General features: G+C 37.7%; 1 protein-coding gene across 2 annotated transcripts in view; it reads left to right on the top strand.

The window, feature by feature from the left end:
- ACAP2 (ArfGAP with coiled-coil, ankyrin repeat and PH domains 2) overlaps positions 1-14,549 on the top strand; it is a 61,721-nt gene that overhangs the window by 7,455 nt on the left and 39,717 nt on the right. For both annotated transcript variants that reach the window (XM_062005379.1, XM_062005378.1), the window contains exons 2-4: positions 10,120-10,177; positions 12,783-12,902; positions 13,768-13,821. In XM_062005379.1, the coding sequence (XP_061861363.1) occupies positions 10,120-10,177; positions 12,783-12,902; positions 13,768-13,821 (232 nt within the window). The remainder of the gene's footprint in view (positions 1-10,119; positions 10,178-12,782; positions 12,903-13,767; positions 13,822-14,549) is intronic.

Genomic DNA, 14,549 nt, shown 5'->3' with positions numbered 1-14,549 from the left:
GCAAAATATTATCTTTGATGTGTTGTGTGAATGAGAGGAAGTTTTGCACAGAAAATGTCATCGTAAGGTTGACAAACATACACCTGTGGCACTGATATTTCTGTGAATCAGGCTTTCTGTTTGAAATTGTAAGACTATAATATGCAAGCACATGAATAGTAGTTGGAATTTAAATAGTTGTATTGTGGTTTAACAGTAGTCAGGGCACATATACAAAATACCTTTTTTCTTTGTAAGTTTATGATGTGCCTTCAGTAACAGCCATTGAAGGAAGACCTCTGCTGATAATTTTGTATCAAGAAATATAAAACAAAACTGGTGATCAGTTTGCATGGTGTGATGTTGAAGTTTCTCACCTTCAAAAACGTACTTATGTGTTTTAAGCTGGATGTAATACGAAGAGAAATCTGAGAAGCCATATGTAGTGAAATGTATTCCGTCTGACAGCTTAAAAAAACCAAAGTTCTGTGCAAGAGAATTCCAGATTTCCGTCTTTCTGGGTTCCAGATGTAGTAGGAACACATGGATATCAAACACAGTCAACAGTTCTGTGGATTTTAAATATCTTAGTCTTCAGTTATTAGTTATCTTGTAATTATTTTTTTTAAAATGTGGAGCATGTCACACTGTAAATCATAGACCAGATTTTGAATTGAAATTTGATTTCACTTCTTCCGTACAGAGAACAGGGACATTGTATTCAAAATCTGATTTCTGGCTATGAATGTTATCCCTTCTGCCTGACAAAACAGTGGTGTGACATTTGAACTGGGAAATGGAGCTTGGTATTCTGTTCTGGGGTCTCTTCTGTCCCCTTTGTTGCTTGCTGCAGTGTTTGGAGCTGGGGTTCAGGACTGCTCTGCACAGGGTAGATGGCTGGTGGGAAAGTGGTACAGATTATGTGTGAGGACTTTTGTTTAGAAAAAAAAATGTAGTCAGACCCTGCATTTGACTGGATTCTTCTGAACTTCAATGTACAGAACATGAGGTGATACTGCAGTATCATTGGTTTTGTGTAACGTGCTGTTGCCAACATACTTTAGCTTTGAGACAACCTTAGTAAGAGCTGGGTGAGCGAAGAAGAAAAATAATGTAGCTCGAGCAGTGTTGAGCCTTCTGGTCTTAACTGTCGCTAGCAAAAGGCATTTAAAAACTCACTGCTCAGATGGAAAAGTAGGTTATATCTTGTCTTGCCTAGACTTGTAGCATTCACATAATTTGGTTAGGGTTCCTGTATATACAAAGAGTTCAGTTATTCATTAAATAGGCCCCTTCTTTCTTAACTTCCTTAAACAGGAAAAGTAGAGTTCACCTCATCTAGTATATATCCATCTCTTCAGGCAGATCTTAGGGTTAGGCATATTCAGAGCTTAATAAAGATTGATAGTTGTATCCCAAGTGCCTCTTTATTTGTTTTAGCCATATGTGTCAGGATAAGGCAAATTGCACCCTGGAAATAGTGTGTCTGTATCATTCCCAGAGGTGATTTAGATGACTAACTTGGGTATCTATGTGTAGATAGTAGTATTTGATCTGATAAGGCACACTAGGAGAATAGAACAAATGTCAGGGTTTGCCGATCAGGATTGCTATTGAGGACAAAAACTGGATAAGATGACTGAGGAATATCCGTTTCATTGAGGATGCAACTTCTAGCTGAATGTATGTGTTAGTAAATTGGAGTCTGTGTGTATGTGCACACAGTATGTGCAAAAAGTATGTGTGCATGTGCACACCCTCTCTACAGGATTATTCTCCAGTAGAATCTGCAGTTTGTGAAGAATGATTTTTTTAAAGTATTCATTTATCTTCCTGGAGTGCTTTCTTTTATCAAGTGTCTGATTTTGAAGAATAAATCTGCCTGTTTATTGTGTCCTACTTTATCCCAATTTGAAAAATGACAAGTGTTAAATGTGCCTGCTATTGCAAAATATCTACTACATTGTAAATATTGATCTTGCAAGATTATGATTAAAAATATTTGTGGTTTGAGATGAAAAACCTCCAGTATGCAGTTAATAAAGGATATAGTTGGTTGAAAAAAGCTTACTTGCTGCTAGGTGAATAGCCAATAGATGAACAAAAGCCCAGGGTCTTCAACATCTCCTGATGACTAAAAGTAGTGGGAGAAAAGGTACTAAATGTACCCAAAGAATATTTAAACCTTTTCCAGGGCTGTGGGTGTACCATATGCACTTTGTATTTTTTATGTTAGAATATTCCAAATGCCTTTTTTTAATAATAGATCACCCATTATCATTTGAGAAGAGTGAAGAGGAAAGACTTTTCCAAATGAGAAATCAGTGAACTTGAGGAAAATGCCAACATGCTGTATTTCCGTATTCTCCTCCTCCTAAAGTTTATGCTCTCTGTTATCTTTGAGATTGGATTAATTTGTCTGCTTTAGTGCAGCAGGCATAAAGGGCAAACAAATAACATTTCTTTGCAGTATGAGGGAATAATAAAACCACACAGTAAAGCTATTAATTTAGATGTAAAATACACTTAGGGTAACTGAGATTTGTTACCTGCTAAAGCAGGTTCCCCTTGCAGGTCACACAGGAACGTGACCAGGTGGGTTTGGAAACCTCTAGAGAAGGAGATTCAACACCCTCTCTAGGCAGCCTGTGCCAGGGCTCCCTCACCCTTGCAGGAAAGAATTTCTCCACACATTCAAGTGGAACTTCCTGTGTTCCAGCTTGTGCCTGTTATCTCTTGTCCTGTCGCTGGGAACTACAGTAAAACTCACCCCATCCTCTTGACATCGCCCTTTAGGTACTTACAAGTGTTGATAAGGTACCCCTCAGTCTTCTGTTTTCTAGGCAGAACAACTCCAGGTCTTGCAGCCTTTCTTTGGAAGAGAGATGCTCCAGTCCCTAAAAAGAAAGGGACAGGTAATGCCTTATTTTTCTGAAATGAGAGCAAACAGACTCTGATTATTTGATATCTTTGAAGAATACTCTTTGATTAATTAGAGAGTGCTCTGATTTCCAATTGCCTCCACTGTATAGGAGGTTTTCTGTATAGGTGGTTAAGTCTTGCTGTATCGGTTCTGAAAGAGTTCTATGCTGGGGGAATCTATTGATTCTTACTCTGTGTTTGTCAGGAACTGTTACTTTCTTGTTTGTATTGGTTGCATTTGATGTACAAAAGGGATATCTTTCTAAACCAGGGATTAATTTTTTAATTCTTTCTGAGATTTTTTAAAAGCTGTAAATAGTAACAAAGACAACGTTACTCATCATCTGACATGGAACTCCAGATCTTGAAGCTGATAGGGTGTGGTGTTGAGATGGAAGGATGTCTGATCTTGATGGTTATATTTATGGCTCCACTTCCTGACCTTACTTCATATTTGAGTTTTCAAATGTTGAAATCCTTCATTCCTTCTGCTACTTCTGTGTGCAAGCTCTTGGGTAGTTGCTGAAACATGCATCTTAAAGGGATTTGTTCTATTTCTTTGCTATATCTAAGACCATATGAATTACTGAGGATGAATTAAGCTTTGTAGGTGAAGATCACCTTAAAAATTGGTGCCTCCAAGCAAACAACTTCTGTAGTGGTTATGTGAATTCAGTAAATACCTCTGTCTTACTAAATTTTATTAATTTATAAGAGGAGATTTGTGAAGAATAGAAGACTGGCTTTTGTAACATTTGGGACTTGGTTCTTGTTTCTTTTCTCTGGAATGTGAATGGTGTTTGCTATTGACCCGAGAAAACTCAGCTTATCCGTCACCATAGAATCTTCAGTTCAGGAGGTGCCTTTCCATATGGCAATCCACCAAGCTCATAGAAAATGTTAAGAATTTCAGTTGAAGGTGAAGAGAATGTCACATTTCTGATCATAATGTGAAGCTTTTCCAAGCTATTGATAAAATGTTTTTTGGCAATTGGTGAAGAACTGATAATTCAGGGAGTCCTAATGACAGAGGAAGGAGTAATGACAGAGGAAGTTTATGTCGGCATGTCAGGGAGCATTCATCATCTGTTCCTCAGCATGGAGGGGCTCTGTGCCAGCAGGGAAAAATCTCTGTGGTGCCAAACCAGGAATTCAATGGACTCTGTGACAGGCTGCAACAGTGTTCTTTCTTCAGACCATATTAACAGTTATGACACATCTCACAAGTTATAAAACTCTTCTTGTATGTATCTCTGTGTGTATCTTGTTCTCCAAGGTTATTAGGCCTTATTGTTTAGTGTATGATGTCTTTGTCCCTCAATATGTCATGTTCCTTTTTTTAATCTGTGGTTATCTGATGCCATTGTACATGTACCAAATGTATTCCTTGTTAGCATGTTGGTTAAGATGCTTCTCAATACCTTTTCCTATCTAACTATAGATGAAGGAAAACAAATTAATTATACAATTGTTAGAGGGAGAAGTTGATATGCTGGAGGTTAGTTCTGCTACTCAGAAAGAAAGGTAGATAAAAGCACTGGTAGAAAGCTCCTAAAGTTTAACCAAGACAAATGTGAAGACTTCCTTTGGAAAGTTGGTGAAGCTGTGCTGGCAGGACAGCTTTACATCCTGGTGAACAGCAAATAGACCCTTGGTCAGTGGTGAAAAGTGGTGGTGTATTGGGCTGCATTAGCAAGAACATAGCTGGCAAATCGAGGGCAGAGATGACTACCTTGTATTTAGCTGCCAAGAGGCTAAGTCTGGAGCGTTATGACCAATTTGGGACCCTGCCACTAGAAGAAAGATATTACGAAAATGAAGGACATGCAACTAAAAGGCAACTGGAATGGATTATGTGAAGCTCAAGGAGAGAAAGAGAGCTGTGGCCTTCTTCAGGCTAAGAAGGCTCACAGAGGACCTAATTGATGTCTTCAGTTACCCAGTAGATGATACAGTTCAAGTATTGGGTATAAGTGTAGGGTTTTGGTTTAGGTGCACGGTAGAGATGATGATTGGAAGGTGTAGCAGTGCAAATGACATGCACTGAAAGTTACACATGGCAACCTGTTGTCCAGAAACATTGTATTACTTCTATTCTCCATTCTCATTCGAAGTGGAATGAATCGGTAGTATTGGTTACAAAATAGTTATATCTTGTTTTGGATGGACCAATGCCATGAAATTATGACATTGACATTAATTATGGTGGTATGTGTGTTCCCCCAGCCTGATTTTACCCATAGCAGTTAGTATGTGGCTGATTGTAAAGTAATTTGTAACTAGTTGCTTAACATCTGAAGTGTGATACTAAGGTGCCTTTGCTTAATGTGTGGAGAGAGAACAGACCAGTCAGGTGAGTAAGTTATAGTATCTTGTGTGGAAATACCTGCATTTTAATTTGCCTTTACATCATACCTACAGCTTGTAGTCCATCTTCTGACGAATGTCTACTGGCCTCTTCTGCTGTCACCTAATAGGCTCTGGCACAGAGGACACTACATGCCTGTAACTTATTAGGTGCATGTTCTTATCTTGCACTTCTGTATCTCATCCTATTTCCAAATTTTTGTGTTCAGTAGTACTTTATTATCAAGTTGTCTTTCAAATATTTTGAAGTTATCTTTCTTTCAAGTCTCTCAACATGATAAACTCCTGTCACTGAGAATGCTGAATGCAGTCACTGGTACAAGTAGTCTGTGAGCAGCTCCACTGCAGATTTTGTTTCAGTCTGATAGTTTGGACTGGAAAGATTAGAAGTCACTATCTTGCTGTCCTTTTAATCTGAATCTAGGCAGCTGATCTCTGTTGGTGTCTGTATTGCATTTGTGTTTAATATGAGAGTTAGAATAATGAATTCCTCTTACTTTAACCAGTTAGAATGCATTTTTATCCAGCTTTGGCCCTTTCGTTTAGTGAGCTGTACATACCTGAAACTACTTTTCAGTTTTCCTAATATCCTTCAAGTTTAAAATGAAATACAATTACAAAGGACAAAGGGGAGTTAATCACAGTACCATTTGCTTGTTGTTTCACATGCAATGTTCTTTGTCCCTCCCAGGCTGGAGGATAGTAATGCTGCTTTATTTACTCTTCTGATACACAGCCAGTCTCATGAAATTATATTGTACTAAATGAAAGAGAATGTGAATGTAGTCACACTTAAATATATGTCTTTAATGACTTTGATTTATCTATTGATAATTTGTGACTAGCTTGCATGTCAGCTTTATACTGTTGAACTGCAGTGGCTGTTAGTTGAAAGGACATGTTCTCTGCAGGGAAGTCTTAATTTGTGCATCAAGGGGCCATTCTGCATAGAATATGTGCAGGTGGGAAAGCTCTGCTTGTCAAGGTTTAAAGACAATAATTTAGCAGTAATGTTTTGGGAATTGTGATATTGAGAATCTGTTATTGCCATTTTGTATCCAAACACATGAATATGTTCCAAAGTCCTGGTCTCAATAGCAGCTGATTTAATGTACTTGTTCCTAATCTTCTGAAAGTACTTTGAAGAAGTGAATCTAAGTTTTAAGCTTTAAACTTTCTTTGATTTAAAATGAAAAAAAGACCAAACCAACCAAACATCCCAAACCCCCAAACTATGGGAAAATACTTGTTAATGGGCTTTTATTATTTTGGATCTTCTTATGGTGGTAGCTGTTAAGCCTAGAATTAACCATAACTGATTTATTAATTATCCATAGCACTTCTGACTTCTCCAATTGGCTGCTTGTCAGCATCTAATTTATAATGACTACTGATTCTAGCCTCCTCACTTTCAGGAACACAAGCTACAGCATGAAGGACGTGTGAAAGACTAAAGGCAGGATGTGGCTTTGGTGACAGATATCCTTTTAGAAGCAGCTGGTTTTGAAAGTATTGACCAGTGCCACATTTTACACTTAAGTGTGAAGAGGCCAAGCAGACACTTGCCTGTGACCACAGTGAGCTTGACATGATGGTCAGCACTGTGTCATGGTTTAGTCCAGACTAAGTTATTTCCTTAGGACTTAACTTCAGCTTGTGGCCTAAGAGAAACTGATTGTCTTCCTAGAGGACAGTTTAGCGGCTATATTTGTGTTTTGTTTCTGGGCTTCTTGGAGTTCCATAGTACCTTAATTTGGAAGGAAGTCTTTCACTGTTCACTTAGGGGAAATGCTGTGATGGACACCCGAGATCAGCTTTACTTTGTCGTATGCTGTGCTAGATGACTGGTTACGTTATCCTTATTTTAAAAGGATGCTAAGTCAAGTCTTGAATTGTCTTCCATCATCTCTTACATTCCTCCTGCATTGCAGCTGTGGCTGTATGGGGAGCTGTATCCAGCAAACTGAACTGTGTTTTGATTGGAGGGGGGGGCAGGGGAAAGGAACAACAAAGGAGAGAAAAACACATTCCTGAGAGTCCTCGTTATGGAGCGTGAGGAGTATGGGAGACTGCTAATTTATAAAAGTTGTCCTCCACCCTTAAGCAGCTGTTCTGATTTTGTGTGTTGCCATGCAGTGTTTGAATGCCACGGATATTTGACTTTGATTCATATACTGAGGCAGATTTGATCCTTATTGCTAATGCCAGTCTTCTGGCTAAGATTACCGTGATGCAAACCCTGCTCCCAGTGCTTACTTTAGTAAAGAGCAACATTTTTGGTACATGTCAAGTCTAACACTTGGTCCTCAGCTGTTTGACGATCACTTCCTGTGTTTATAGCTGGAGATTGAGTCTTGGCTGTGGCCATGAGATTTATTTGGAATTATGACAAGTTTCTGTGAACTTTAAGTAATTCCTGACACAGATGTTTGAGAGATAAATGCACCTTTGTATTCCGTGGCTTCAAAAAATAAGGAAAACAAGGATAGCATTACCATAGCACAGCTCAGATCAGCTGTTCTTAATTTGTTCTCTAACCCAGTATGAAAACAGTTTTTGTGACTAGATGGTGTTAAGACATTAGAAATATGTCTCTGTATTCTGATCATCTGAGGGCATCCTTTCCACTTTCTCATGTTTGTAATCCAGTGTTGGTCTGATACTATGAAAACGTTTACATGAGAATCACTGTTTTCCATCATATAAAAACAAGTAAAAAGGAGTTAAAGTAGCCAGTTCTGTACAAAGAAACAAGGAATTGAAAGGGGGTTTGGCTGGAACTTAACAGCTGTTTGATCCATGTCTAACTGTAGGGCCCAGATGTGCCTTCTCTCCATCATGTCAGTGATGGGAAATAGTCTGGAGAAGCAGTCTAGTGCTTCAGGGGCCTCAGGTCTTTCAAAGATCATCTGAATCCAGTGGTGACTCCTTCCTTACTTCCACAGTATCTCTTTCTACTTTGCTTTGTGCTGTTTCTTTCTTATGCCCCATATCTTTGCAGTCTTCTGATGTTCTGTTGTTATTTTTCTTTCAGTTGAGCTTATTCCATCCTAAAATTTTTCCCCTTGGAATACCACTTTAATTGCTAAGCAGATGTGGTGTTTTCATTCTGCCTGCTCTGACTGCCTTTATCTTCTTCATCTTCAAATTTAGTGTTTTAGCTCATTAAGTCCTGTGGAGCTAGAACTCTGCTAGTCAAAGACACTAAAAAAATTCATATCAGATCTTTCTGCAGTTCTGTAAACAAGCTACTTAATCATGCTTTTATGTTAATGCCAAAGAAACAAAAACTGGTTGCACGGTGATTATAAACAAATGAATACAAAATTGCAGTCTAAATAATGAGAAACTTTTCCTTTATTGGTTTTGTTAGGTTTTTTTGTTCTTCATTTTGAGTGTTTTTCTTCTCTTTAATGCTCTGTAAACCAAGATTTAACTCTGGAGACTAAAAGCCAATCATTTATGGATTAACATAAAGTAAAAGAGAAATTGATGTTGTCTGAAATACTTCATGGTCCAAAGCTAAAGGAGAGGCAGAAACCAAAATGTAGATATGCAGGAATGTGCTTAGTTCTAAAACCTAGGATGTAACTGTGGGAATGCCTTTAGATACAAAAACTGGAATGCAGCTACGTGTTAGTGAAATGTGCAAAAAGCTGAGAATGTCATGCTCAGTGTTTGAGAACTGCAGGCAATTGGCAGTGTTTTGCAGAACTATTCTTGTAAAAACTGCTTTTCCTGAGTTTGAGGCCTCATCCAGTTTTTAATTTTTTTGTTCTTGGCTTGAACTCATGTGAACTGGAACAGAATTAGCAAGAGACAGTAACGCTGTGGTTCTGTGTACTCTCTCCTCAGTGGTAAAGCTGGCTTAAGTTCCTGCTCCAAATTGTACTTCCCTGCCCATCTCACTTTTTCCAGGAAGAGTTTTTTTGTGGCAATGAAATGCATCCCATCCAGTTTTCCAAAAAACATTACAGAAAACTTCCTATTACTTTTTTTTTTCCCAAGACAGACTAGTTCTGGTGAACAGTGGGGCTCTGAACAGCTACGCTGGAACAACCGAGCGAGGCGCCCTGGGATGGGAGCAAGGGTGCTTTTGGTGCCAGAAATTTAGTACATTCAAACTCTCAAGGCAGTAGCCTGATGAAATGGCAATGTTCATGAACTCTCTTTCTCATCCTTTCTCAGGCTTCTCCATTTTTTTCAGGTAGTAATAAACAAGGAAGAAAGTACCAAAGGAAACATGAGCTCTCAAGCAAAATGTTATGCTTTAGAAACACTTCATGACAGCAACTTGTGCTGACAAATAAAATATAACTGGCCTGAAAGTTGCAATCAATTGAGACTAGAGGCAAAGGATATAAACAAGTGTGCCCTCTGAACTTACTGTTAAGTCAAATGACTCACAACAAATGCTGTATTTCTCATAATCTCATTGCAAACTCTTTTATTAAATAGCCCTAGATTTGTAGGTTTGCAGGTTTGCAACGGAGAGTCACAGAAAGAATTACTGAAGATAATTCTCAGACTTTCAGTTCATGTCTTTTTCATATTACCTTCAAACATAGAGGTTACTGTCTATATATGAACAGAGGAAACCAGTTTCAATATGACAAACACTAATACAATTTCATCTAAAATCTTAAGCTACATGTTTTGTCAGTCATGTAGTTTCTCTTCTTACTGGGAAATTTTCTTAAATTCTTCTGGTTCTCTAAAAGCTGTGCTGTTTTATAGTTGAAATATAAGTGAAACTGTGATGGCAATAAATGGGTTTAATGTGTCTCTACCCCTTCCTCAGAGTATTTTTGTGTAAACTTTTACAGTAAAACTTTTTTTTAAACCATGCAGGGCAGCTTTAGAAGAAGTAGAAGGAGATGTGACTGAACTGGAACTGAAACTTGACAAGGTAAGCTTTTTAATTCAACAATATCTCCGCTGAAAAATATAAAAAGATGTGTTTAGGTTTTGATTTAAAGCTCACAGCTGGGAAGTGGCACCAGCCAGCCAAGTATTTGCCTCTTGTAGAGGGAAGGAATCTGGGTCGGGTGTACAGCTGGTCCTTGGAGACCCAAGCCTGAGTAACAGCAGCAACAGGCAGTGTGAGGGTTTGGATAGCCTCACTTTCTCCTCAGCTGAGGGTTTAGATTGTGCAATACTGTCCTGCCTCTGTGGCCCCTTGCTGTCCTCTGACTTAGCCCCATTGTGGGAGCCACATGCAAGCTACTTCAGCTTTCATGTGAGTTAAAAGCCATGGACTGGCTATCTCCACATGGAGAGCTTACGTTTCATTACAACTGCATACTGTGAGGATATCTGGATGCGCTTTGTTGTAGAGGTTTGAAGTCAATGCTGCCTGTCTTGGGTAGTCAGCAGAACAGTCACAGCAGGGTAGGTACACATATCCTTCACTTTTGTCTGAAGGAGTTACTGTAAAGTTGATCTTGTGTTTTGATATGCTTTGTGCACATAAATAAAAGGTTACATGTAGCATCTCTTTAGTGCCTTACAATCCAGTAGCTGCTTTCCTAACCAGCATTTTTTGAAGGTTTTTGTTCTTTCTTTGCTAGTGTTTTGAGGGTGGCTTATTTTTGTTTGACATCTGTAGAAAGTCTTCTTTCCTTAGCATTCTATGCTAAATATTTAAAAATATTTTTGCCTGTGTTTTAATGTAGTAAGCAGATGTCATTTGTTCAGCTCCTTATCTACTTTTCAAAGACAAAGTTTTGTTTCTGTATCTGTGAGTTGGCTGCAGAAAGAGGTAAAGTCAGTGTCAGGTGTAGTGCAGAGTCTGAAGAGTTTTTGTTACTTCTCCTAGCTTTTGTAGTTGGTAATATAAATATTTGCTCTTTCAAAACAAATTTAATGTACTTAATCTTGAATTGGTGTGAATTTTGGTGAAATTGATGGCTGTAAGACATTTTCATTGTAGGGGTGATGAATCTGTGTTGATAGATTAAACCATGTAAGTTGTTTTTTTTTTTTTTCTGCTAGTCTACAAGGATCACTTTTGGGGAAAAGAATTCTCAAATTCTTTTAGGGACATTATTTAGTGCCTTATGCTGAGCTTCTTGCAGGAGGCCAGTGCCAAAAATGCCACTCTACCATGTAAAGTAGTATGACTTTTTGCCCTGAGACAATATCTTATCCCTCTTTAAAACAAGAAAACACCCAAACCCATTTATCCCCTGAGAAGAAAGCAAGTACACAACGTAAGTATTGAAGTAGTTCAAGCATAATGTGATATATAAGTGACCTATTATAATAATTAAGTTAAAAGCCAAGCTTCTTGTGTGAGCTGTGGCCTGAGAATAATAACTTGTCTACATTTTCTGCTCAGTTATTCATCCTAAACTTAGTTTTAGTGTCCCACAATTATGACTTTGGGCTACATTATCTGCATTTTTTTCCCCTCTTGAAAAAAGGATGCTACTTTAAAGATTTTGAGCCATAGGCAATAGTGAAAAAAGGATCATGTTGGTAGTGATTTTTCTATCCATTGTTCAAGCAACTTGGCCATTGAGGAGAATGTGGGAGATGATGCTCAGATTTCTTCTTTTTCTAAGATGATCTGAGTTGACATAAAAATTACTGAGTAAACAAGGCAGGAAGGTCACTTGGGTGGCTTCCTTAGCCTTACAGAGGATCAAATACTTCTATGTTGTTCTTGAAAATTCTGTCTAGCATCCTTGAAAAATCCTTCAGACACCAAGGTTCAATTTTCTCATTTAATACTTAGTTTGTTTTAGAGTGGGTAACTCGATTATAATGCACCTTGTCTCGAGAGCATTTTAGTGATCACGCTAACCATTCTTTCTTTTATTAATGGCCCAGTGCATAAATGGTTCAAAAAGTGGGAAAACACATCACAAGATACTGGTGACCTCCATGTCAGATTCTTCAAGGGGCTACCCTAAGCAGTGAGTGGTAGGGGTGGAAACCCATCAAGAGAAAGACTAGTCCATGGTATGAGAGAAAACATGATTGATCTCACCTTCCTGAGATGTAACCCTGTCTCTTCAGTTTTGTGTGCATAGCTCTTTGTTTCCAGTGCCTATATTCTGAGTGTCTCAAGTTGAAACAACTGGTGTAGATTTCTTTTGGGGTGTTTTGGCTCAGAAACCACAAAACACTAATTTGTTTGGTTTCTAACCAGTTACATTTCAGTTGTACTTTTTGCCTTCATACAGCCCTTTTTATTGAAATATGTCCAAAATATCAGCTAACAATAAAACAAATAATTTTAAATAATGAAGAGTTAGTGACCTTCTCAATAGCATATCAGCTGACCTAAAGTAGTACTTTTACAGCAATCACTATACAATAGAAAGCTTTTCATAGAATGTGGGACTCTGTAAATGTAGAATTCAACTTTTGAAACACTTGTTTTGAAGCCTTTGTTTCTTTAACTAGAGTCACTGTGTTTCATGTTTATATGGTGGTGTAAAAAAACCCAAACCCCAACTCCCTCCTCCAAACCAAAAGAACTTCTACTTTTTTTTTTCTCTTGCTAGCTGGTGAAGCTTTGTATTGCAATGATTGATACTGGGAAAGCATTTTGTACAGCCAACAAACAGTTTATGAATGGAATTCGAGACCTTGCACAATATTCCTGTAAAGATGCATTGGTTGAGGTAAGTTCTTTGAGGTGAAAATGGAAGGAGAAAAGCATAACTGAAAGAGGGTAAAATATAACAGTTGGCAAGAGAAGTAGTTGAAATTTGATTCTATTATTTGCTTTTTTGTTCCTTTTTCTTTGAAACGTCTTAAGATGGACCTTGTCTGAGTGTGGCGCACTGCAAGTGTCTGTGCTTTTCAGTTTCAGCTTTAAGCTGCAATGGCAAGGGATTTTCCAAATTCCAGAAGATATGTATTGGGTTGGGGAGGAGTAGAGAAAGTCAGGTTGAAGCTGTGAACAGCTACCCTGTTTACTTCACTAAATAAAGAAATTGTAGTCATGAGATCCTGAGAGCTGATTCTCTGCTAAATTCCCAGAGTTGGTCTTTTGGGTCCTGGAACTGGTACACTATAAACAAATTTAGATTTTTAAATGTATAGAACCCAGTTCAGTGGTGTAACCTCAGTCTGATGTCTAGTTAGACTAATTTGAAACACTAATATTTCCTGCCTATATCACTCTGAAATGAGGTATGAAATTGTGTAATATTCAGATATAATTATGTGCCCATCTCTACCTATAACATCTGTATTTAATGTGCGTTACAAATATCAATTGCATGTATGGATCTTTGCACACCAGTTGAAATAGATAATGCCTGTGAACTTCAGTATGGTTTGTGTGCAAATGAAACTGTTATCTGGAGATTTGCTTACTTGAAATGTAGTGCAATGGAAAGCTAGTCAAACTTATGTTATTTGATTCCAAGTACATTTTGTTACAGTTGTGTAAGCAATAAACATCACTAAATATTAAGGATGGCTTTTTGTTGTTGTTGTATTTGGTAGGGCTTAACTTAAGCTACCTTTTTCTTTTTACAGACCAGTTTGACCAAGTTCTCTGACACCTTACAGGAAATGATCAATTATCACAATGTAAGCTGAAACATTACATTGATCGCTTATCTCCAGTTATATTTGTCAACAGAATAATGCTAAAGTTTTTGCAAAGTCGTAACTTCAATGGTTTTAAGTATTTTTCATTTTATACTTGTAAATATTTTATTTCTGTTTTGTTTATGAAGTATTTATAAATACTGCATTTCCTGCAGATTTTAATCTTGCTCATTTTTTTATTGGAATTTGTAAGCTTTGATAAAACCCAGAGCTCTGAGAGTAAACACTGGGTAGTTTCATCTGTTTAACCAAAATAATGTGCAGAAATGGCAAACTAGGAACAAGGTTTTATGCTGGAATAAAATCATGTTTACTTTTCCCCAAGCTTACTTCCTCCCCCCTCCCCATCCTTTATAATGCACAAAATGAAACGCCTCTAATTTATGTGTCTTTCTTTTTGGAAGTACAACAGGCAAGTGTTGAGAAAGGAGAAAATGTTAGGATTTAAGTCTACTGTTAGTTTTTAGCATGTCAGACTTCATTAGACAACTCAAGTTTTCCTAGATTGATAAATGAATATCTTTTTTACCTCTCTAAAGAGTTTAGTCTCGTATCTTGAAAGCTGAAGGAAGGTGTGTATGTTCTGTTTTCTTCTACCATTTTTCTTTCATATTTCAGCAAGTTGCTGAAGTGTCTCCAAAGTGCTGAAAATATGTAGGCCACTGCACTTTTTTTTAATATCACTAGGACAGCTTATGGCAAATGAC

This window comes from Colius striatus, chromosome 12 (genome assembly GCF_028858725.1).
Source record: "Colius striatus isolate bColStr4 chromosome 12, bColStr4.1.hap1, whole genome shotgun sequence".
NCBI classification, from domain to species: Eukaryota; Metazoa; Chordata; class Aves; order Coliiformes; family Coliidae; genus Colius; species Colius striatus.
The sequence above is the reverse complement of the archived record's forward strand: the minus strand, read 5'-3'. Positions and strand labels throughout refer to the sequence as shown.